This window comes from Diabrotica undecimpunctata, chromosome 1 (assembly GCF_040954645.1).
Source record: "Diabrotica undecimpunctata isolate CICGRU chromosome 1, icDiaUnde3, whole genome shotgun sequence".
NCBI classification, from domain to species: domain Eukaryota; kingdom Metazoa; phylum Arthropoda; class Insecta; order Coleoptera; family Chrysomelidae; genus Diabrotica; species Diabrotica undecimpunctata.
The window spans coordinates 196,710,072-196,736,294 of record NC_092803.1 but is presented as its reverse complement, the minus strand read 5'-3'; the positions used below and the strand labels follow the sequence as shown (position 1 = coordinate 196,736,294).

The following is a 26,223-nucleotide window of genomic DNA, read 5'->3' as shown; positions in this document are numbered from 1 at the left end:
GTTATATTCTAAAGTTGCTGATTTTTATACAGTTTTATTGGTTCAACTTCTTGTCGTTGAATTGTCGGTAGCTGCTGGTGCTTTTATTGACTTGTAAGTTTACAATTTATTAAAATAAATCAATTTTTAAAATTGTATGTCTCTTACATTACATTTCCGTTTCCACCTTTAATTTATAGTCAGTATCAGAATATCAGAATTATTTAAACTTATAAATTATTTCACTACCGACGTATCCAACTTACAAAAATACAAATTACTTTGCAAATAATTGAAGAAAACTGATTATAAGTTAAAAAATACGTTTGTTATGCTATCATTTTCATAAACCAGACCGTAATAAAAGTTCACACCGGACATTTTTTCGAAAAATGTCCGGAAATGTTTTGTAATTAGTTATAACTTACACAAAACATGGAATTACTATTTACTGTAACGAGTTATGTAATGCTTTAGTTGTAAATTACTTTGTAAGAATTTTTCGCATTTTTGCGTTTCGCTATTGATAAAAAGGGTTAAAATACTCTGCAACATAAATAAGATAACGGGGATTCCACTATTCAAATACAGGATCTTCCTATAGGGACTTTCCAACTTTCACAGTTGGTAGTGACCATATTGGACGTCATCACTGGACGGTCACAATTTTTATTGGAACAATTTCGGAAGGAAGATACGATAAATGATTATGTATTTTGTTTACTGCGCAGGAGCGTGACCGTTACGTGACAGTTTTTCGTTTGGCACAAACCTTACAGCGTACAACGCATGTATAAATAAATGATATGGATGTTCTGTTTGTGCAAAGTTCCGAGCACTTCGTCCATTTTACAGTCGCCACAATCGTCGTAACAAGAAAACTATTTGCAGTATGGTGGAGTAATTTTAGTCCAATGGTTCAGTAAACAATCAACCAACACCCGTACGTTGAAAAAATGCAAGATCTGCCGAAAACATCGCCACTGTTCGTGAAAGAATTCATAGCAGAATCTGAGGCAAGCAGTCGATTTCATGTCTCTGACAAGAACTTGGCCGTTCACAGACCACAACCTGACGAATTATGCGTCGTGACTTGGCCTGCAACCATACAAAATTCAAGTAAACTACGAGCTAAAGGTAAAACCAGGACCAGTTGCAAACTGATCCAAATTTCAATTGAAAAATCGTCAGCGATGAGGCCTATTTTGGATGAACTGATAAACAGAATTTTTAAATTTAATATCAATGAAGATGAGATGAGATAAATGAGATCCAAGACTGCCCAATTCATACTGAATAAACCACTGTTTTGTGTGAATTTAGGGCTGGCAGGGTCATCGGTCTATTTTTCTTGGGGTACGACGTTGGCCAGGCCATAATTGTCAACGGCGAGCGCTATAAGTCGATGATTACCAAATTCTTTTGGCAGGAATTCGATGATATGGACACCAACCAAATGTGGTTAAAACAGTTCGGCGATATGTACCACACTGCACATTCTGCAAGGGTGATTTGAGAGCAAAGTAATCTCACGTTGAAGTAATCTGCACTGACCATCGATATTGTGCGATTTGACCCCTTTAGACTTTCTCGTGGGCTTTTCTGAAGTCACAGGTCTATACGAATAAGCCACAAACTCTATACGAGCCAAAAAATTAACTTTGGCGATTCATATTCCAGCACATTATATACGATATGAAACATTTTGCCGTTTTTAGGCTACTTTTTTAAAAGTCCTTGTTCAAAATTCTAAACTGCGTACAGTCTTGTTTACTGACTTAGTTTTTAGGGAACTCAAGACGGTAGTGTGAGAGACTTATGGACAATAAAACAAATCTTCGCAGTAAGTTTTGGCAGATCACTAATATTAGAACTACTGAATAAAAACAAACGTGGACAAACACACACATACATAATTAGTCTACGAACTACTTAAAGGAAGATTAAAATTCCGGGCTTACAGTTAAGATGGACGCCTTAATGGTTTTACATTTTCTACTAGAAGATATTGACTTTAAAATTAGTAAACTAAATATTTTCCCTGACTACCCAAATTACAAGAAAGTTTTCAGCGTTGGAGATATTTGTCTAAGCGTATGATTATAAGTGGATTTGCCAGTAGTGGAAAATATTTTTAACAAAGAAAATGGGTGCATTTTTAGGCATTGCCGTCAAACCGAAGTAATAAATAGTATTACTTGACACTGGTTTTTATTCCTTTGAACGAATATATGGCACTTCAAAAAGAATTAGTTTACTTATATAGGTATAGCACCTTTAAGCTATTTTGATATTTAGTGATAAGATTATTAAAAATTTAACACTCCATAATAGAACAGAAGCGGGATCACATGGTGATTTTTTAATATTTGACTTTTGTTTCCAAGTTTCCATTAAATATATATAAAATACATTTGTATTGTTCTCGAATAATATTCCCATTCAAAATGAACGTTCCTTTAAATTCCATCAAGCGCTGAGAGTATAGATGTATGCTCAGTTTCTGAAACGGTGTCAATTTATAGATTATATTGAAACAAGAGCAATAACATTTTTATAGAGTTAATATTTTAGAAAATATCTCTAGATTAAGCTTCAGATGTCGATTTTCACACTACCCATAGAAATCAATCTTTTCTTAGAGCTTCCAGCTCGCATTGGTAATTTTTTAGATGTTAACCTTAATTCATAGAACACAATACTTAAATGTTTCTTTCTGGCAGAAGTGTTACTTTTTCAATCAAAACAGTTTATAGAGGATCTATAGTTCCTTTGATATTCCCGGACAAATAAAGAGCTTGGTTTTACATAATGCTCTTATTTTCATCATAAGTATTTAAGACAACTTTACCTAAAAACGAAATTTACAGCATTACCTCGTTTATTTATGTACTGAAATTAACACAAGCATGCCAGATGGAAAAACTTAGGCAGTGCATACAATATAATACCTACATACTAATATCACAATGAACAATACTTGAACTGTATGCAATTTTTTACAAAATTTACTACTATATCATTAAAGAATTCATGATCATGATAAAACAAATTAATTTAATTGAACTGTTCAACATCTAGTTCATTGTGATATTCGATTTGTGAGCCGTCTACATTTAATAAACATAAAAATAAATAAATTAAAAATAAAACCAGATACCACAACAAGGATTATACACTAATAATTTTAAAATATTAAAGGATCAGTTAGGCCCAAGATCTAAGAATTAAGCATGATATGGTATAAGGATGTATTGGAAAATCGGACTGAGTCATATACGTAACTTCCAAAAGTTTTTCGCGAAAAACGATATCAAAATTTAACTGCTGCAATTAATTGAAGGTGATATCAGAAGTATAGTTTTTTGAATGGATAAAACGAGAAGGAAAGAACTAAAAATTCAGTGTTGTCGCTAAAATGGATGAAAACCACAAAAACTGCTGAAAGGAAGATGGTATGAACATAAATAATGTAAAAATTACCAATAAATTGAACAAAACATTTGATTACAGCACAGTGTTTTTTATTGCAAAGTTTTTTAGTTAATACTTTAGATTTAAAATGACTCTGTTTATCTGCCTACAAATATTTATTAACTATGGCTCTTACATTAATATTCCAAATAGTTTTGATAAACAAAATGCTACTAAATTTGTAGCCAAAATCACACGGTTTAATTTTGTGCTTTTGTAAACAACCAGTGTATGTATTTCATTCATATAAATTTATTTAAATGTTCCCAGTATCACCCTTGGATATTACTAGAACATTGCAATAGATTAATTCATTTTAGTAACGACAACATACCTTATGTAGATGAACTGGGCCCAATAGACAATCTTACTTTTTTATAGACTATTTCTCTTTCACCCTCAAGTATAGAATCAAAAATCAGTAAATACATACCAAATATTCAGTAACATCCTATTTAACTACAGTGGAATTTGACTGACAATATGCAAGGAAAAATGCTGGAACGTAGACAAAGAAATTGAAATGACTAAAAAGATCAACGATGTTACAGATAATAATCTAAAACAGTGGAAACAAATTGAATCCAAACAACTCTGAACAGAATGGCTACTTTTGGGGAAATCTATATTACACAGTAAGCACAACAGGCAGGATTAGGAGGACAGTTGCCCCTTCGCATCCTTTCTACTTAACTTAGACCAGTGAATTGAAGAAGAATTGACTATTGGAAATAATATAAATTAATTGCAATCTATTTTCCGCTTTACTTTACCGATTACCACTTTACAACCCTATTTACAGCTTAATTTTTCTTGGAAGATTGTATTTCGCGTATTTTTTACCTATGGGTTCAGATCCTTGAAAATTAGTTCCGTTTTGGTCATTATTTAGTATTAGTAAGAAAATTGGATATTCTATTAAGCACAAACTTGTACCCTTTCAAAAAGAAGAACGAACTTCGATGGAAAAAGAAAGTATCAATTTATGAACAAGGAATGTCTAGTAATAATGACAAGGCGGTCATATTGTATGGAAACCGGACCTGGAAGCAGAGATAGAAATTGGACAGGTCACATGTAAATACCAAAATAACGATAAGTGAAGAAACTAAGACTAACTCCAAGAGGCAAAAGACCTACCTTAGTTGAATTGCTATTTATTGTCATCTTGATCTGATCAAGATGTCAATAAGTAGGTGCGATAGATCCGAAAGTAGGTTGGACAGAGCCGGGTCCACTCAGAGACCAGGAGTAGTAATATTATTTAGTGTTATCAACGGTATCCTTTATGTTTGATCGCTATTTTAAATCGTTTCCATTATTTCTCGTTTTATATGATTAATAGTTGTAGGTATGGCTTTATAGAGTAACCGAAACACTAATAAATTATTCTTTTTCCGTAACAATAAAAGTATCCATGACATAACCTTAGAACCGTATCTAGGACAGCACGTTCACTAATTAATTCTTTTTGAAAATCCACCTGCTCGTGGTGGATTACTAAAAAAACGACCAAATATTAGAAAAACCCGGAAGTTTGATAAATATTTTTGTTTATACCATATTTTTCTGGAATATTAATATATGCCATGTCTTTTACTGTAATACAACAGTATATACGTTTTAAAATTTTGTAGGTAGTTAACAGGGAACAAATAAAAAAAGTCTGTAACCAAATATCTTTATTTATTAAAAAGAAAAATACAACAGTGGCTCACAAACCTTCAGAGTACTCTTTTGATGTAAATCAATCTATAGTATAAATTTCTTAACTATCTTTCAAGATATGTAGTTCAATTTGTTAAGTTACATAAACCAAAATTATATAGAAAGTCCCAAAATTCATTGTACTTGTAAAAATTCTTTCCTTCAATCGAGTTATATTAAATTGTAAAAGCCTAGTAAGTGGTCGTTCACGACTGCACCGATCAGATTCGAATTAATACTGACCCGAGAGATCAGAATCACGCTCAATTCTAGTAATTTTTAAACTGCGCGGTGAAAATAATGCAATGGATCTAGTTGCAATTTATTTCGTTAACATGAGACGAAAACTTAGACCCATTGTTCGTCAGAAAATTTTAGGTTCTGGCTAGATCCAGGCATGCGGGTCTCTATGACTGAGATCATCTTAATCGGATCTTTAAAAACACCCCACAACTAAAACAGCTCAGAGAAAACGCAGAGTTTCGCAATTTAGGTATATTTCTACAATGAATATTGCTGTTTACCAAACTTATTTGGAATCACTCAGTATTTTTTGTAAACAATTACTTATTACAACAAAAGTCAGTAGAAAATAAAACTAAAATTTGTAAGAAAAAAAAAATCAATGCATGCAAAGTCAAACGTCTGTTTAATGCCAGGTTCCTCCAAAGCATTTTCAAAAAATCTAAGTTTTTTTTTAATTTGCTAGAAAATACTCTTACTGTTAGAAATAGTATTCAATTAGTCCCGAAGATTCGCGCGGCCTTGAAGTAGGTAAAGAAAAGGGGTCATCCCCTTTAATCCGATAATCCGGCCACTCAAGCGGGTTGGGTGAAGGCAGCTGTTTACTTTAATGGACTTTTCTCGAAACCACGTTTTTTTAACGAAGTGTCGGATGATTCATTTCCAAGAAATATGACAGTCACTAAAGAATTGGATTAATTTGAGCAGCCATTTTGAAAAATGAAAAAGAAATTTCAATTTGTTAAATGTATCTAATTTCAAATATCTTTTTTACTATAAATAAAATTTATTTTAAAAAACCACGTTTTTGGAAGAAACTGGCCTTACTACATCTATATTCAAAACAAGAATGAATCCGAAGAGATTTAATTTGTTTTTGTGCCAGATTTTCCCATTCGTGTAAAGCTACTTGAACAATATTGCCAGAGGAATGTTGACGAGCTTCAATTTAATATTTATTTTGATCATATCAGATAAGTGTGAATCCCAACTAAAGCAGTTCTCTGTCCCATCATAATCCCATCAAAACGCATTGTTTCCCCTTCGGATACAGATCGGGTAACTTGAAGCTGAGTTTGTCTTCCACAACCTCTCAAATTAGCCAATTCTAATTTCATCCGAAAATTAAGTCATTTTGCATATCTTGTGTTCATTTTTTATATTCCCAAACACGAATTTAGCGATTTATGTTTGACTTATATTTTCTTGCGAAACACCAACACCACTAGCTTCTTGTTGCATTTGAAGTTTTGAATGCAATACGACATTTTTGAACGTTCCCAGGTACAAAAATCTTATATACCTTTTTGATTTCTGTTTTATACTTGAGGTGACTATTATGGGTATTGAATTATTTCATTTTTTAACAAACAAAAAACAAGACGGGAAGAAAACTAGACCAATCCACAAGGTCAATATACAAACAGTATTTTTTACTCTCTATATTATTTCCTGTACTGCCCTTATATCTATGTACAGTCATTTGGTTCCTCCACCAGCACTGCGCTGGCAGAATCAAGCAAATATAGGGCTTACTTTAAACTTATCGCCTGAAGATGGGCTGAAATTGTAAAGCCCGAAACCTTTTTCTTTTACCTATTGAAAACGGACTCACATTTGCAAACAATTCTACATTTCCACGGTATTTGTTGTAAAATAACTCTCTGATTCTTTCGTATATCAATATTATTTATTTTATCTTTATAAAAATGGGAAGACTATTCCATATAAGTTTGGGTAATGAATATTTGGTGTTCTTTATGCACATTATAGGAAGCCACTGATAAATACATCTACAAATTGTCGTGAATTTTTTTCTTTCAAAATTCCCTATGTAGATTTAAAAAGAATATCAAATTATAACCAAGGTTTCTATTTATTGTAATATATAGGTTGTAAGAAATTCAATTATGATCGATCAATATCAGCAAAATGTTAACCACCATGGGACTGTCGTAGTTCTGGTATTTTATGTTTACCATACTAATTCTTACGTATCTTATAAACGCTCAAATTTCTATGTTCTAATTGTTTTTAATACTGATTTTTTTTGTCTACGAACTTGTTACTATAAAACTAATGTTACTTGAAGACGAGGCCTACAAAATTGAACTTTACTAGGGAAATATTTGCTGATATAATGTAAATAAGATCTATTTTACGTAGCTCTTGAATGTAGTTTATTTAAATCGAATTTACAAATTTAAATCATTATACTATAGAATGATTTAAGTACCCTCAACTTAATCCTAGACACATACCTTGAAAATAGTCCATCTGTTCTTCTGGAAAGTCAAGTCTCGATCCTATAAATCTGCTCCATCACTAATTAGTTAATAGGGCGGATACCCCAACGTTTGGATAAATCTACTCTTTTATAGCAAAATTTTGAAAAGATATTAATTTTTTTAAGTTTATGTTCCATATTAATGTATAATTTGAAAGTCTTTATGAAATGCATGTTGTTTTTTATATTAGAACCTTTAGATTCAACAAAATAGTATCCAATTGATGAAAGATGGCAATTATAAATTTTGATTATGTGTAAACTATAGTAAGAAAAAAACTGACACTAGTTTTTTACCGCGAACTGCAGTTTGATCAATATAAAATTGCATAACGAAAAAAAATATCCTAATTGAACTGAAGAATTAATTAAGGTAATTTTTATTTATCTTTTATAACCAAATTTCAACTTTTGTAACTTTTTGTGTGAGGGTTTTATAAAATTTGGCTGATTTAATCAATTTTGGTGCAGACTTTGGTAAACATGATGTGAAAAGCAAATTGCTTCTAGAACTTTAGCAAGGACGGTTTTACCAGGAGAATGCGACAGAATAAAATCTAAGTGACAACCACTTTTTAGCACGGATTAATGGACAGAAGAATAGGCACAAAGTAGTTTTATCAGCTCATTTTTTCTACGACAATATGTATCTTAAAAAATATATGCTTATAACTAGCGAATTTAGAAAAAGAAAAACCGATATTAACACACAGAAATTGACTATTGACATATAAGCGTATGCTGAAGATACACTGTCAAAAGGTATAATTTTTATAGACGACGGCCCATATGTAGTCATCTCTTTCTCTCTACACGAGATTGTCACCTGCCTAACATAATTTAAATTTAAAGAGGTTCTGAAACCGTTTCCTTATGGAATATTTCAAAGTCAAATATTACTTTATATGGGATTAAACCATAATTGATTGTAATGAGAAATAAATACAATATTAAAACAAAAATACATTAAAAAAAAACGATTCCAACCTCACGACTTACATTATGTGGCTTTATTCTTCAACCAATATTTTAAGACAATAAAATTTCTTAGTGGGCAAGACAGATGAACGTTAAGAAATCTGTAAAGGCTATGCTAGAAATTATTTTAGATTCCCGATCTACGAACAAATATTTTTAGGATCAAAACAGTCCAAGAAAATTTGGTGAACTGACGAACCCTTTTCCTTCATGAACTATACATCCACATCTTCAACAATGATCTTTGACGAAGAATTTAACGATTCATCAGGCCAAAAGGATATCCATAAGACCGACATTGGACATTAAAATAAAGATTTCGAATTCTAAGTGGCGCAGTCTATGGGATAAGCACTTTTGAAATTTTATCGCTTAACTATGCACGTAGTAATAAACTGAGGATCTAAATGACTAATAAAATTACGGTTGAACCGATGGGGGGATAATAAACTTAAGATCATTCAAAAATCATAAGGGAGTACTTTTCTGCAAGTAATAACAAAGTAATATTTTTATTTGCTCCTTGAAATTGGTGCTGTGTATAATATATACTAGATATACAATAATTACTATAGGTAATCACTGCAAATTACAAAACATATTAAACAGATACAAATCCTCGAATAACTGCATTGTGTTTCATAACCAAATTAAAAAGAATATACAATCTGGTTGAACATAATATAGAAAAAGCATAAAAGAAGCATGGAAAGTTTTTTTAAACCCAAATTGCCTGTTTGAAATAAAATTATACTCGACGAGGGAAGATTCAATCAAGTGTGAATGTTCTAAGAGTTTTCCTGAGTAAGAAGGATCTTGGAAGAGCGACATACCAGGCTATTATCCGACAATTTGGACAGAGTATTATTTTTGAACACCAATTACGATTTGGATTTTTGTAGTTTTACTAAAATTTTTTGATTTTGCTTTTTATCAGTGTTATTTTTGAAATTGTATACATAAACACAGTGCCAACGACAAGAAAAATAACTATTAGATTTAAAGAGAAAGGTTCTGCCGTATTTTTATGTTTACATTTGCATTAAATTTTGATAAAACTTAATTATTAATGCATTTTATATGACGTGGATCATCACTCACGTGGGAATGACGTGTTCGTGAGCGGAACTCACGTGAGTGATTGAAGTTAGGTAACCGTGAGCGAGCGTGAACAGTAATCGAAAACCACTCAGGGTACTCGAGGTATTTTGACTGAACGTTGTATAATTACACAGAATCAAATGTTATATGCCACCTTTTAAGTTTTGATTTAAATAATCTTATTTGCAAACTGTTTTTAATTTGTTGCATTTAATTATCGAATATTTCTTTCATGCATTTGCGTTTTATAAGAGGAAAGGTACTAGTTTATCCCATATACCTTAGTATGTTATGAAAATTATTTTATTAGTCTAAAGTAAAAAAAATACAGTCAAAATTACATGGTTAAAACTTACCATAAGTAGACCTACAACTTAAATTGAAAAAAAGTAGTTATCACAGCCATCCACCGACGCGTTCACTATCACTCGATTTTTGTCATTCCACAATAAGGAACAGTCAAAATAAACGGCACTATGATGTTGAAAAATACAAACTACAATCAGAACAAAACCTTTGTTCCTCTACCTGTGTCGGGTGTGTATTTTTTAACATATAAACTGTAACAGAAATACATTAAGTGATGATATTAAGCACACATGTAAAAACTGCCATTTCCTTTTTTTCAGGGACAGCAAAGAAGAAAAACAGTCTCCCGCCTAGTAAAGTAGGTGGCCGTTAAACTTTCTTCTGCCATCCATTTACACCTGAAAAATAAAAGAAGTATTAGTAGTAAATTCACAAACTTACGTTTTGGTTTAGGAGGAATAAGTTTTATGGCACCGGGTCGATCGGGAATGTCGACTTTGTCCATTTTGATCTTTTTCTCTGGGGGGATGCTAGGTTCTCTGATGTCCCTCGGAGGAGAACTTCTCTTCAGGGGGATCGGCGGCAATGGAACTGGAGCCGTGGGCTTCTTAACTGCTACTCGTGATGGCGCCGGCTTGACTTCTTCTTCCAGGCCCGTCGATCTCATCTTTGAATTGAATACTTTCACTGTTTTCGGTCTCTCTTCGGGAGTTGCATCCTTTTTGATACCGACAGAGAAGGACTTCTTTTTAACATCATTGGTGTCCATAGTGTCTTTAGGTTTAGAATCGACAGAGACAGTTGATTTTTTGGGAATCCTGCCAAGTTTATCAATAGAAGGCGTTTTTACCAGATTGAAAAGATTTGATTCAGACTTATCTTTATCCTTTTTCTCTTCTTTCTTCTCCTTACTACTTTCCTTACTACTAGAATTACTTTTTATCGCACCATTGCTTCTTTGTTTATCTTTCTCTTTATCTCTCTTATCCTTATCTCTACTTTTATCTCTCTGTCTACTTTTATCCTTTTCCCTTTCTCTGTCTTTATCCTTTCTATCTTTATCTCGACTTGACGAACTACTACTTTTACTCTTACTCGAACTACTTTTAGACGAAGAACTACTACTTTTACTCTTATCTTTGTCGCGATATCTATCTTTATCTCTTCCTTTTTCCTTATCCTTACTACTACTCGTACTTCTTGAACTTCTAGAACTGGATTTAACTTTGTCTTCTTTGTCAACTTTTTCTTCTTTATTTTTGGATTTTTCTTTTGATACATCTTTCATTTCTACATCTTCATCTTCCTTACCGCTGTCGTCTGCTCCTTCTTTTTTAGGACTAGCTTTGCCGGTTTGTCCATCTCTTTTGTAAAACGTATTTGGACTTATTCTATCTGAACTTTCGTCTTTAAGGTTGGTATTTGTGCTGTCAGCTTCAGAAAGATCCATTTTTTCAGGCTGCGATTGCCCTTGTGCACTTGAACTTGAACCTTTAACAATGACAAGCCAGTGTTTGACTAATTCAGTAGATAATTCAGCAACATCTGAAAAAAAAAATAAAACAATTATTTTTATGAAAAAGTTACAGAAATAATTCACGTTTAAAAAATCTAATAGTTACCTTCTAAGTCATCCCTTCTTGATAAACTTTTTATTAATTTGGGAAGAATATTTGTTTTCAATCTTTCGACATCCACTGGTGTAATTAGTAGCAATCCAATGATTTCTTTAACTAAATGCCGATTACTCGTGTGGACTGCATCTTGCAGCCAAGTCTGTATTAGGGTCCAACCGCCCTCAGCCATAAACGTGTCTAGCAGTTCCGTTTTTGTGTTCTTCAAAATCAGTATATATATACATTTGCTGACTAACTTCTTTGAAAATTTGGTCATTAAGCTGAAAGTAAAATTAGAAATTAGTCAAAATTTAAAGATTAGATTTAAATATATACTTACCCTACTAAACGAGTGACCTCCTCTGCCTTCATTCCTCCTTCTGGGGTTAAAAGTACCGAGAGGCACTTCAACAATTGCACGGGATCAATGCGGGGCTGAAATTAAAGAAAAACGGAATATGTAAATTGTTGAATATGAAAAAATTGGATTGGAAACTATTTATAAAATTTAATTTAAATGGTATTCCTATTTAGATGGCATTATGAAATAAGTGGCATAATTTTGCATGTATGTGTGTGCAATTGAATTGTATATTTGCATAATTAGAATTGTTCTAGAAATAAATAGTAATTGTTGTACCCAATACTTCTGTTAGTATATTACTAAAAACCAACAATATTAAATAAGACATTTGAGGAAAATATATTTGTGTTTAAAATATTGTGTAAAAAATTTTTACTGTCATTGATTATCAATTACAAACAAACATCTTATTGCTTATTCTTCTTCATTCTTCTTAACGGACAAATTTCCTGTTCAAATCTTCAGTATCTTCTAACCAGTCACACCAGCATTTTTTAGGTGTCTCAATTCTTCTTCGTCCATTAGTGATTTGTCTTTATATTCTGTTTTGCACATTTGCACCAACCAATATGTCTACTTGTGTCGGGCCTTTTTTCTGCAGTTTAAGTTATAATGGGGAGTATTATTGTCAAGAAAACTGCAATTTTCATCATTATACCATTACATATCACCATTATAAATATTTATTTCTTCATGCTTCATACTTAAATATGGACACTGCTATACTTAGTCTCCAGCTATTTGGGTTTATATTCATTAATTATATTCAAAATGTTAGTAACGGATCATAAGGGTATAACCACCCTATCACTCCACTCTCGGTTCGATATAATCTCCTTGCTCTTAGGTGAATTGCACGCACACCGATTTTGGACGGCCGATTTTATACCGGTCTTCCAAATTCCAATAGTGAACCATATGTGAGAACGGGACCTGGCACACACGCCGATCGCTGATCGGTGCCGGTAAAATGCATCGGTGCCTGTGCATCGCAGGCAGTATCGGAAAATAGTGTCGTTTTAAACTAGTTTATAGTGAGTGTTAATTACGATTGCAATGGGCGACTTTTATGGAGTTTATTAAATGATGTAATAGACATTCTGAAGAAGTTGAAAAATTCCAAAAACTTAATCCACCACTTACGCTTAATCCTAAGCTAATCACCAAGCAACTAATTGTTTGACCGGTAAAAATAAAAAAATCCGGTGAGTCTACATCAATTATCAGCCCATTTTATACTGGCCATTAAAAATCGGTGTGTGTACAATTAAACTTAGATTTCACCTTAATATTTGTCCGTTGGTCAGGAGAAAAGTTTATTTTAAAAGCGCTATTCAAAATTTCAAAGTAAACCTCAGTTAGTTGTAGATTGATTTGTATGTTATAGTTGAAGTTACAAAATATCACTGTTACCAAATTTTATTTCTAGTAAAATTGGCGTATATACTGTCATAAAACTCCGATCTGTCGTAGAATAAAACATTTTTAAAATGTATAATGTACCGAGATCTGAGATAGAATGGCTAATTTACTGGAGCGAGGGCGTATCCAGAACAGAGCATTAGTATGGTTAGGCCCTAACGCTAGGCGCACACACATCGAATTTGGACGGTCAATAAAAGTTCGATCGAACAAATTCTTTTGGTGGCGCAACAATGTGAACTTGCATACGCATCAATTGCCAAACGGCACGGTGCCAAATGAAAGCGCGCACACACGTAGATCTTTTTCGACCGACCAGAGGACCAGTTGCGTTTTTTGGACACTGTTCAACGTACGTAGCTCCGTGTTGCTACGTAGTTCATTGTGATTTTGTTTACTCCATCTAACAAACCTTTGTGGATTACCAAACGTCATCGAATAAGTGTAATAGTAGTGTGCGTACAAAGCATCATCGATAAAAGTTCGATCGACCATTCAAATTCGATGTGTATGTGCCTAGTCTTAAAAATCCAAAATCTCTTATAATGCTCCGCAAAAATACCCTAATCAATCAACAGCATAACTAATTCAGAAATTATTGTGGAAACGAATCCTATGGGAACATATGAAACAACATAGGAAACTTATTTAGTAAGATTTCTAGAGGTAAACAAAAGGTTAAGATGGATAGTTGATCTTCTTTCTGTGTTTCTCTATAAGCTGTTTAAATAGCGAATACCCGTCTATACAAGGGTTTCCAGCTCGGAAACAGTATTGATCTTTAAATTGTTCTAGAATCTAGTGCTTTAGTACTCGTCCAAAAAGTCTTACTACAGAATATATTACATTAAGTATTCTGTAATTTTTGCAGCCTTTCCTGCTTCTATAAATGAAAAATATGATGGCACGATTACATTCTTTTAATGGCAGATAGTCTTTGGGACACTTATTAAAGATAACTGCAAGGATCTCCATTAATTTATCCGGATCTGCTTTGAGTAGTTATCCCATTCTTTAGTTGCATCGCACATTCTCGTAGTTCTGCTGCCGTATTATTGTCTGAAGTGTCTTCTTGAAATTAAGAAGATAAATGAATCAGATAAGATGTAGTCCTGCAGTGTCTTTAGTCTGTGCTCTTAGTCCTCTAATAACTTTCCAGGCTCTATTCGCTCTTGTTATTCTTACTTCACATCTTCTTTCGCAGTAAATGTTTTTATCATTCTTTACTTCACTTGTTACTAATCTTCCAGTAGCTATCTATCCATTTGTCGTAAGCTTTCTTGTTCTCTTTCACCAGAGTTTCTAATTTACGGGTCCACCAAGGACCATTCTTTCTTTTATAGTTATTACAGGTTTTTTTTTCCTAGAATTTCTTTTGCATGGTGTAGCTTACAAAATTAATTAACAAGATCATAAGAGACAATAAAATGACAGAAGAATTGGGGACGGGTGCGCTAATCCTATTATCGAGACAAGTAGATAAGAAACAACTAGAAAACTACTATAAAGGTATCAATTTGCTAAATACTGCCCTGAAACTTATGGAATAAGACAGAAGCAAGAAGAAAATATATTGTACATAATTATTTAATAAAATTGGAAACGGATTTAAGCGAAACTCCGAAAATTCAGGACTTGTGAATGGCAATACTGTATCGCTTCAGAGTTTCGCTAGCGGTGTCCCTAGTCAGTCAACGACGACGACGAGTGGTCTATGGAGTGGTGGTGTCAGATTAGCAAAACTGACGCAATACAATATTGTCATTCACAAATCTCGAATTTTCGGCGTTTTACTTTAATCAGTTTCCTAATTTTATTAAATAATTATTTAAATATACATAGAGGGTGATAATATATAAAATATTTAAAAGAAATATGAGAAATATAAGAAAAACAATAAAATACAAACGAAATTGTAATGATAAACTATATAAATCACGATCGGGAGACGAGTGTTGCTAGAAATACAATAATTTTTGTTTTAGGATTCTTATCTCTCACGTTAACTGTCTGCTTAAGCTGTTGTAATAGCCCTTTCAGGTCAAGTTCTACTCAAACATTAGATAACAAAAAGTACAGAACGAGAACGAAGATCAATAAAAGGACATCATTGTATAAACATTACCAGATTGACGCTGACATTGCTTTCGAGTTTCGTGTATAATTTATTTAGCGTATAACACATTTATGAGAAGCTCAGTCATTTGAGATTTGCAGATGGCATCGTCCTTATAGCCGATGGTGTGGATGATGTAATAATAATGTTTGAAAAATTATATCACGCTTCCTTGGAGGTCGGACTAAAGATTAATATGAACAAGACGCAAATAATGACTAACTTGGTCCCAAGTCGAAAATATGGCTGTTGGACATCAAATTCGGTTGGGCAGAGATAACCAGACATGTGAGCTCCCACGTCGCATAGGATCAGCCTGGGCAGCGTTTGGTAAATTAAACTATGTATTTCAATCGGATCATCGGAAAATCTTTGACCAATGTGTGTTACCTGTACTAACTTATGGAGCGAAAACATTTAACACTCACAAAAAAGGTAGTCAAAAGATTCGCGTGACTCACGAGTGCTATGAAGCGCCAGATGTTGGGTGTCTCTCTGAGAAACAGAATCTTTTAAACGAAGAAATGTCGTAGAATAACAACAACAGACGACATCGAAAAAATCGCGTCGCTAAAGTGGAATTGGGCGGGGTATGTCGCCAGATTATCAGACAACCGATGGACAAAACGTACTGTCGAGTGGAGAGAAAGACATGAGGCACTACGGAGCAGAGGACGCCCACCAACCAAATGGACTGATGACCTGAAGCAATAACTGGATGCAAGCCGCACAAGACAGAGACAGATGGAAAGAGTTGAGGGAGATATGTCCAGCAGTGGACGCATACAGGTTGATGATGATATTACAATAAACAAACAAGTTATACTTAAATGGACTATAAAACTTATCATCATATCTAATTTATATGCATACATTTATATGCAATCTTATTGACTGCCCTCGTAGGCCAGATGGTGCTGGTGGTATTCCTCCGTTATGTGCTTGGACTTCGCCGCAGCTGTATGACGGGGATTTTCTGAACGGAAAAAGTCTGGTAACGTTTACACACCTCAATACACTGGCATGAAACATTAGAAGTAATTAAACTTGCGTATCCGCAAGTTAAAAACTAAGCAACACTGAAAATTGCTGAAAATGGATTGCATAAAAAAACGGATCTACGTTCATTGACTAAAAATGGACATCTACAAACGCTCATAGGCTTTTATATACATTCTTCTAACTATTACTAAACAGTAAAACACCAATAAATGTAAGTTTAACAATCGTTGATACGGACTTGCGTGGCAATTTTTCAAAGTCTGTCTTCGGAACTTTTTGTCCCGTCTCAATAAAGACGAAATATGTAGTGTAAAAGAAACTTGAGAGAAAAGACTGCCGTTCATGTCTTCTGATGCACAGTACGCCCAGTGTTAGCAACCCTGCAGAGTGGGATCATTTACCAAGGTTTTAAAATTATTATAAATTTGAAAAAGTATAGATGCGAAAAAATAATCGTCAAATTCAATTTCATCGCATTAAATGGTTGGTTATTTTTTTGACAAAACTCTATGAAACTAAAGTGATGTGTCGTACGATATGAGCGCTGTATTTAAATGTATCAACAGTAATCTGAATCTGAAAAATCTGAAGAATTGAAAAATCTAAAAAAGAAAATGAAATACATGATTATATTTCACTGAAAGTTATCAAAGTGTTTATAAAGATTAATGAGGCCTCAATATATATGTTTTATTAAGAACAATGGGACATCTACAGGAATATTTTTACAGATGAAAAATCAAGAGAAATTCCAACATGAGTACACAATTTCAAAATAGTAATCTCCTGGTACTTGCTTTGACCCCTAGAACGCCTTACTTGTATCAATTATTTGCATACAATTAACACACTCCTAGCATCCCTCCTTAAACGAAATCTTCTTAACCTTTATTAACCCAATTATAGCAAAATAGTTAAGAGCAAACTAAAATATATCTCTTGAAAACCCCGTGCAACCTTGTGATCAGGAGGTCTTCATACTCGGTCATAGTCGCTAATTCTATGAGTTAAACACGACCGAGTAAGGCACTCAAGGTATTTGGGGACACCCAGATTTCATAAGGTTTCTCCCAGCAGGCTAAGTTATGTCAGGAGTGATCTACTTCTCATGAGACAAGAACAGAACAGGAACAAACAAATGAAGCAAACAATGAAGAGGAATACCGCAGCCTCAATTATCCCGAAACTAAACTAGATTCCATTATAGTCCATACTTCCGAAGATGTAACATACCTACTGAAAAGTGATCATAAACCTACATGGTCCGTGAGAGACCATGAATGGTGCAGTGAGTAAAAGTACCTGCTGAAGTTAGTGCTCGGCCCAAAAGAGACTCGTTTGAGCACACATAGATGTAAGGTCTACAAGAAAAAACATTTCAGTTCGAGGTGTGGAAAGACAAGACAAAACGACATTTTAAACAAAAAAATAAACAAGCGATAACGCGGTCACCGAGAAAATACAAGAAGTTCTAATTAACTAATAGATAGATACCAAAAAAATCTTTTGTCAAAGAATCCTATTTTTGTTTTTGAGTGATTCAAAAATTCATCTAGGCCAGAAAATGTAATAAATAAAAAAAATTTAAACCTGGATATCTTCATAAAACGATGGATTTCATGATCTGAATAAATAAATAAAATAGAATGTGACTTACAGTGAGATTGGCCATTAGTTTTGCGTATGTAGTTTAATATCGCAAGTAGTCAACAAGATTGATTTGCGTTGCACTTTTGCAGTGCAGCGCAATTAGTGTAGCTAAACAATTAGTTCGTGTCGAATGGTAGAAAAGCTATAAAGACACTAGAAAATCGGAATAAACATGTACATTTAACGCGAAACTAAATGACACTGTCACTTCAGACGACAGATATGTCATAACGTCACGTCGGTACCATGACATTAGAACAACATAGAACAAACATTAATTCTTATTGGTGACACAATTCATTTATCAGAAATGTTTAGGAAATTGATGAAAACCAAACAGCGAAGAGAAAATATCCTCTACTTAGTGAGATCCCAGTGGCCGAATGTATAATTTATGAACAATCAAAACTTTAGCACTAAATAAATATTTTATTCCCTTTTAATAAAAGTAATTTGCACACAGATGCGTTTCCACAGCTACAAAGTTTAAACCATGTTTGAGTTACTGAATCAGAAAAACTGGTTGGACAATTAGTTCGAACTCGCGCAAAAATTTCTTGAGTTTTGCTTAGCCTCAATACATATTATGTGGCAAATTAATCAAGAGGTTTAATCACTTAAAAAACCGCTCGAATAAAGGTGTCTTAAAAAAAACAAATTTCACCAGATGCACATTTTTCTATTTTTGTTTTTTTGTTATGTTGGTACATTCGTTCTCAGTGGCGGACGTAGCATAGTGGCTAGATCTGGAAATTTTTCAATTTCTATTTAACTAAGCCGCCACCGTGCAATTTTGAATTTTTAGTTTGTATTTGACAGATATAAAGTTTAGACCGGTTGTAGTGTACATGGCGAGATTGTGCTATTGTAAAAATGGCTCGAAGAATCTGTATTAAATTTTGCGTGAAAAATAAATTTTAACTGTGTACAATCTCTTCACAGACGGCCGCTAAGACGTTACTGACGATGCCCGCCTTGGACGCCCCAGCACGTCAACAACGAAGAAAATGTTGAAGTGAAGCAAATGTTTACGAAGAATCGTCGAAATACGTTGAGTAACGTCCAAAGCAATCCAAATTTGCTCAAAAAACCGAAAAAAATCTAAATCCAAGAACAAAAATACCAACATCCACCAAAAGAGCACGTTTGGTAAACTTTTCTTCTGTTAAAATAGCGTGGTACATAATATTATGTCCTTGTTAGAAGATCCTACGGTTAGTAAGGAATATTACCTTAAGAGTTATGATCCATTTACGTGAATCAATTTGAAAAAAATGTCAATGGAAAAAAATCATGGGTAATGTACCGCAATAATGCGTCAACTCATACTTCATTGCATGTTCATGTTTTTTGTACAAAGACAGCACCGTTACTATGGCTTCAGCAGTCAGCATCCACATTTGCCTGACTTGGCCCCCTACGACTTTTTACTGTTTGAAAAAATTTAAAAAAAAAACATGAAGGGGTGAAGGTTTACCACGATAGTGCATATCACAAGTGCCACGAGAATTAGAAAAGGCACTTGCACAAATGTAGTATGAGGATGATTACTTTGAAGAGGATAAAATAGAAATGAATCACTAATTAATTTGTTTTTCGCGAACAACATTTTTTCAACTAAACTAAACCTAAAAAATGGAAACAATAACCTAACCTAAAAAACATACATAAAACCAAAAAAAACAATTATATATGACAAAAATTGTTGTATTGATTAGATTCAAAGACCCTTTTTGAAAATGGCTATATTTTTACTGTGAAAGAATATCCGATAGTCAAGAAACTGATCATATTCGAAGTAGTAAAATTCTTCAGAAAACTAGTAAAACTATTTACGATAACATAATTATCCCTTGTACACCCATGATCATATCAGAATAAAAAGCAATATAATGCCTAATCAATCAAAAAAGCCAAAAACAGTGCTATTCATGGAACCAGAATGGTTTTGTCGCATGAGCAACAGTAGCAAAAGAACAAATCGACAAACTACCAAAAAGGCGCATGTACATGGTACCTCTTTTAGTATTACTCGTCAAGACTAGGAATAACTTTTCAAATTTTATTCATCTGCGCAGAGAGTAGACTTTTAAAGTAGTTTACAGGTCGAGTTTACTTCTCCTACTAAGACAATTTCGGGTAATTTTGCGGCGCACCAAGCGGGCGTGCCAATTATGGGATTTTCAAAGTCATTCCTAGTTTTTACAAAGTGTACAACTCGTGCCATGCATGTAAAAAAGAAGGCATCCAACTGCGCATTCTACAAAAGTAAAGTAATACGAGGGGCAGGTTGTTGCATGTGCTCTCTACACAGAATGTAGATTTGGCATCCTACAAAAATGTATTTTCGTGACTAATTTTCAAAGTATTTCAATAACTTTGAAGTTAATTCTACTTATTTATTTTCATTTTGAAACTATAATTTCCCGGACTGGAATGTTGAGAAGTCGATGTATTTTGCAGAAGAGATCAGGAAACATCATATGTATGCTTTGGCGAACATCACATGCTGATTACAAAAATCTAGAAACGATGTATGCCTTTCGAATGTTGGTTTAATAGGTTCCAGTGAACGTGTCCCTCTTGCGTCTCTTTCGGGGCATTGAAGAGTCTTTAAAAAAGCGCTTTAGAAAATCTACAAAAAATACCAAACATTTACAAATCAGATACTAAAGAAACTTCTATATACATCTATTTGAAAAAGTAACAATGAAGAACATTAATATGATCAAAGCTTTATGAAAGAATGAAGCATTAAACATTTATCAAAACTCACTTTTTGCGAGTTAAGTAAATATAATGAAGGGAAATACAGAACAGAGCTGGACGTTTGTCGAGAAAGAAATATATACACAGCAGTATTAAGAAAGAAATATATTTTGTCGATGTGTTACAAAGGCTGTCGATGTGTAACAATATGATTATAACATTTCAATGCCATTCTGTGGTGAGAAAGTATGCTATAACAACCAAAAACTTCGTAAGTTGTAGCAATTTTTTTTTTAATTTCAAAATGGCGTAGGATTTTATAATATTACTGTGAATTAGTTTTGAATCAAGAATTTTGGAGATTATTTATTATTAAGTATGTACAACGTTAAGAGCAATTAACCGAGTCAGACACCCTAACATTTTTTTACCCAACTATTCATGAATTTATTAACAGCAATCTAATTTTCTCAAGAATGCTACATAAAAACCTTTAAAACATTCTCGGCATTGTCTTTTATATTTTTGAATGATTTTTTCATAAATTTTAAATGAATCAACCATTTTATCCAATGTAGCGAATAAAAAATGACGAACATAAAAAAACATTATCACAGTCAATAACAATGAAATATAAATAGAAATATGTCATGATCCAAGGTACACATTTGTGATAAAAACAATGTTATCAACAGATAAATAGAATGTCACCTGATTTTCATATTTTTAATATTCATACAGTCTCTGGGGTATGTTCTAATATTTCTTTTTGTGAATTCTATTCAGATTTTGGATTTTTTTTTTTTCAGAAGCTGTTGGTCATAAACTGGTAGTACTGCAGTTGCCAATTTTTTCATTGTATATCTCCATTTATTCATGATAAACATTACAGAAATCTGGAACACTGCATCAGGTCTAGTGGATGGGTAGCATATGTTTTTGGAGTCACTTTGTCCAAACTCCAAAAAGTGTTTGCCGTGTGCAGTCTAGAGCCTCATATTCATATGTAGTATCTTTCTCAAAATCATTGTGTGTAGGTAGGTGCCAGTAAATCTATTATGATTCCAAGCTTATTTTCCGTAGAACTTCAGCTCTATTAGCACACATCAAGACCAATATACATTTTTCTATATATGCTCGACTATTTATACTTTCCCAGTTGGAATTTATTTTGTTTGAATCCAAGCTTTTTTCAGGAGGCAGAGAGGCACCCTAAATGTCATCTCCAGACAGTAGTATTTTGTAGCTGATGTTATGGCAAGTTCAGATTGTTAGCGTTAGTTTTAAAATTGATTTGTCCATTGTACATGTTATGTTTGGTTAGGGACAGAATACTTATAAAACATTCATAATCACTACGCATCTGTTAAGATGTATAGGTTGGAAGGATGTCAATAAAAAAGCAGCATAATATACATAAACTATTTCTTAAACAATATGAAAAAAATTTTAGGTTCAAATTAAATTTACCAGATTTTTAAGTTAAGTGAATCATTTAATAAAATTTGTTTTACTATGCTTGGAATACTATTGGAATCAAGACACATAAAGAAGATTTAAATAATTATTTATCTGTGAAACAGTTTGTATTCTATAAGCCAATCGTTTGATTGAACATTTAAACCACCTCCATAGAAGCTGGTGGGTTGGGTCAATACTTGCTTGAAGCAAGTTATTGGAATATAAGAATGAACTTCTTGTACAGGCAATAAAGCTGACTTTACACAATAACAAATCATTTACACAGGTATAAAACCTCACCATTGAAATGGCAGTAATTGAGAAGCAAAACCAAAAATTAAACATGTAACAACTAAATTTGTGTGCAATTGAACATAACTAAAAGTTGTTAAAATGACCATCAAAATTAAAAGTACAGAAAATATGCTTAGAACAAGTACATGGTCAAAATGCTTGTGTCCACTTCATATAAGCACTTATATATTTACAATATTTTGTATACAGTTTACAAGTTTGACTTAAACCTCTTTTATAGCAAAAATATCTGACATATTCATAACAAGGATCAACCTTTAAAATATCTAGAGTAAACAGTAAATGATGACAACCATTTTGATTGTTTTGATACAGCTCTTACACCCTAAGAAATTTGGTGAAAAATATTTCTCAAAATGTCCAGTATTTTTTTTTCAGTAAGCTGCTACAGTAAAACTATGTTAAAATGAAACCTGATTTAATATTTCAAACATATGTTTTCATTTTGATTTCTATTTTACTTCAAAGAATCGTAGGTACTACTTTTTCTTATATTTACATTCACTTTCAAAAAAGTGCTCCCTTTTCAATAGTAATTATTCAAAATAAAACTGAAATTACATCTCCCAAGAATTATCAGTCATATTTGGCAACACTCATAGAAAGACTTCTTTCTTTCTTTGTCATACTACAATTATTTTATATATTCGTATCTACTTCAGTTTTTTGTTGTTGTTTCTGTTTAATTGTCCTGCGGTGTTAACTTCAGTCACTGTGATAGTGGCTTTAGTTTGATGGTTTATATTAGAAATAACACTTTTTTAAGATTTCATATTCATTCTTGTAAGATGAACTTCTAATTATGTACTATATTTAAGAGTAATATACCACAATTTCAATTGAAAATTCAGTATAACAGATCTTTAATCAAATTTGTGGTTTATCTTCATTAAATATATATAATATCATTGTCTTCTATCCATAGGGTGTAAGAATCAGATGTGCTGAACAAATATTTTCATAACTTCTAGTTTTTTGTCAATAAATATATTCAAACTCAAATCTTCTTGTATTATTGGCTTTGTTTGTATGTTACTTTTGAATTTACTTGCCGTTGGTTGATAGAGCCTGAATTTGAAGTTTGCTGATCGTAAGCTGTTTAGTAATGTATAGTTTTTTTAGATAACTTAGTTCTTCTAGCATTATTTTTATTAAACTCTGCTAAAATATTTCTACTTTTATTTCACAAATGATCTGTTTAGTGCCCTTCTTAGATATACCAAATTAATGATCAAGCAGAATATTGGGAGTGATCGAGATCTAGTTTAACATAATTTATTAATCTTTTTATTTCCATATGCTTTTTATACTATAGAGCTCTTTATAAATATTTGTATTGCCATGGATTCTTGATCAGTAAAAATCACAGAACTCTAATAGTTGTTAACTTAAAATTGTAGACAATTGTAGACTATATTATAGAAAACATGAAAAAACTATTCAAATCATATTAATAAAATCATGTTGCCTTACATCATAAGTACATTACATAATTAGCTTCTAGAAGTTTGTGAAACAAAGAAAATAAAACAAAATGATGTAGAATTTTGAATGTTACATTTTTAAAACAGAATTTAAAAAAATGAACTTATGAAAGTCATTCCAGATTACCAAGTTTCTTTTAACTTAGAAATATTTATGATCTACTCCGACGCATTAAATTTTTGGGAGGTACCAAATAGAGAAAGTAAGGAGTGGTTTGACCCACATTTTTTTTTTATTATTATAAAGAAAGGATAATAAAGAGAGAATGTTGTAGTTCTCTCTATTTAATTATAATTCAAATTAGTGTTGTTCAGAGATATTCTTTGTTACTTTTTATAACCAAAAACCAAACAAGAATAATTCATTGACCTTTGGCAATAGAGATGGGGCAACTATTTTAAAAACAGTTACACAAACGTAACAGTTTCGCAGAACCAATCTTTGCAGTTCTTTCACAGAATAATTTTTAGGTAAAGATGTCCTTTAGTCGCTTTATTCAAAATTTGAATGTAATGAAATATATTTTATAACAAAACAGATTTGGTTTTACCATTGATTCAAGTCGCTCTTGCATAATTGTACATAAAATAAACATGACAATTCAGTGGATTCATAAGTAAATGATTTTAAAGTATATAATAATTGCCCAAGTTGCAAATTCATTTTTAAAACATTGATATTCGCTATTCTTGTTTTTAATTTGACCCTTTGTTCTAGAAACTGCCATCTCTAACCAAACTTACATAAAATATGGCGGATTTGGATTTTCAGCGAGGTTGATTTTATTTTCGGTACTTATCAAAATATATTGGAATAATGCGAAATGCTATTCTCCTCACTTTTATTTACTTCACTATTACGACACATTTTATAAACACAACATTTTTTAAATCTACTAACATACGAACATATTTTTTCTCAAACTGCAAACGCAACGGGAAATTAAAATTAAGGCCATTGCATAACAAAATGGCTGCCAACATTCTTCAAATATGCCACCCTACAAATCTGTGTATCTGTAGGGTCTAAACGCCCCAAAATAGGTACACAATCCATGGAAAATAAAACTATAGGTAATAAAACATGCAAATTAATTGCAGACATGAATAAAACAATATAAAAGTAGAATATGAAATTTGATGAGTCATTTCTTACCATTTTCAAAAATCCTGAAATTTGGTAGTAGCACTAAAAATATAGTCTTTATAAGTATTTAAATTTATAGTTCATTAGAGAGAACATAATGCACGATTAAAAACACGTCTCAGCTTCTAAAATATGATACTTATGGGGACAACGCCCTATCATTCTTTGTATAAACTAATCTACTTAATAATACATAAATCTGAATATATTTTGGGATAAATCGACGTATATTCCAAAAAAATAACTATTTTACAATATTATAACAGCTAAAAACGCGAAATTAAGACCATATGGCTATTATGACACAACAAATCTACCGCTTCTAGATATTTGATCTTTCTCAACAAACCGATGTGGCGGAAATAGTAGTAAAATCCAAGGTGACGTGCTTTGTTCGATGACTAGCGGATATGACGCACGACGCAAGCGCTTCTATCACACTACGCCGTATTTTCCACATAGAGTTGGGAGATGATTTATAATGTACAAGTATGGGATGGTGTATTCTGTGACAAATATCTATCTATAAAAAATAGCTCTCTATCTATATTTCAAACCAAATTTATAATGGGACTCGTTTTGCAAATGTATCTACAAAACATAGAAACGAAACAGTTAATGCTATATATAATACTTCGAGGTAGGTGATTTGTGGTTTAAACGTGATTGACATTACATGTATAGATATATACAATATATAGAGCAATAAATGACTAATGTAGAAAACAAAAGGTATAATATAAAATTAACTCACAATGCTAATCATACAAATCAGACAAGTATTTGAGAACAAAATGAATGAAAAAGAAACTGTGGATGACTTATGAAATACTGAATACTATGAAAGTATAAAGGGTGA

The 26,223-nt window shown here is 32.5% G+C and overlaps 1 protein-coding gene across 1 annotated transcript in view; it reads right to left on the bottom strand.

Annotated features, from left to right (window-relative positions):
• LOC140432829 (uncharacterized) overlaps window positions 1-25,738 on the bottom strand; it is a 53,316-nt gene extending 27,578 nt beyond the window's left edge. The window contains exons 1-4 of the mRNA XM_072520956.1: window positions 25,374-25,738; window positions 12,035-12,129; window positions 11,701-11,975; window positions 10,520-11,623 (exon numbers count right to left, since the gene is read on the bottom strand). Coding sequence (XP_072377057.1) covers window positions 10,520-11,623; window positions 11,701-11,975; window positions 12,035-12,129; window positions 25,374-25,376 — 1,477 coding nt within the window. The 5' untranslated portion in view covers window positions 25,377-25,738. The remainder of the gene's footprint in view (window positions 1-10,519; window positions 11,624-11,700; window positions 11,976-12,034; window positions 12,130-25,373) is intronic.
• Between the last annotated feature and the right edge of the window lie 485 nt (window positions 25,739-26,223).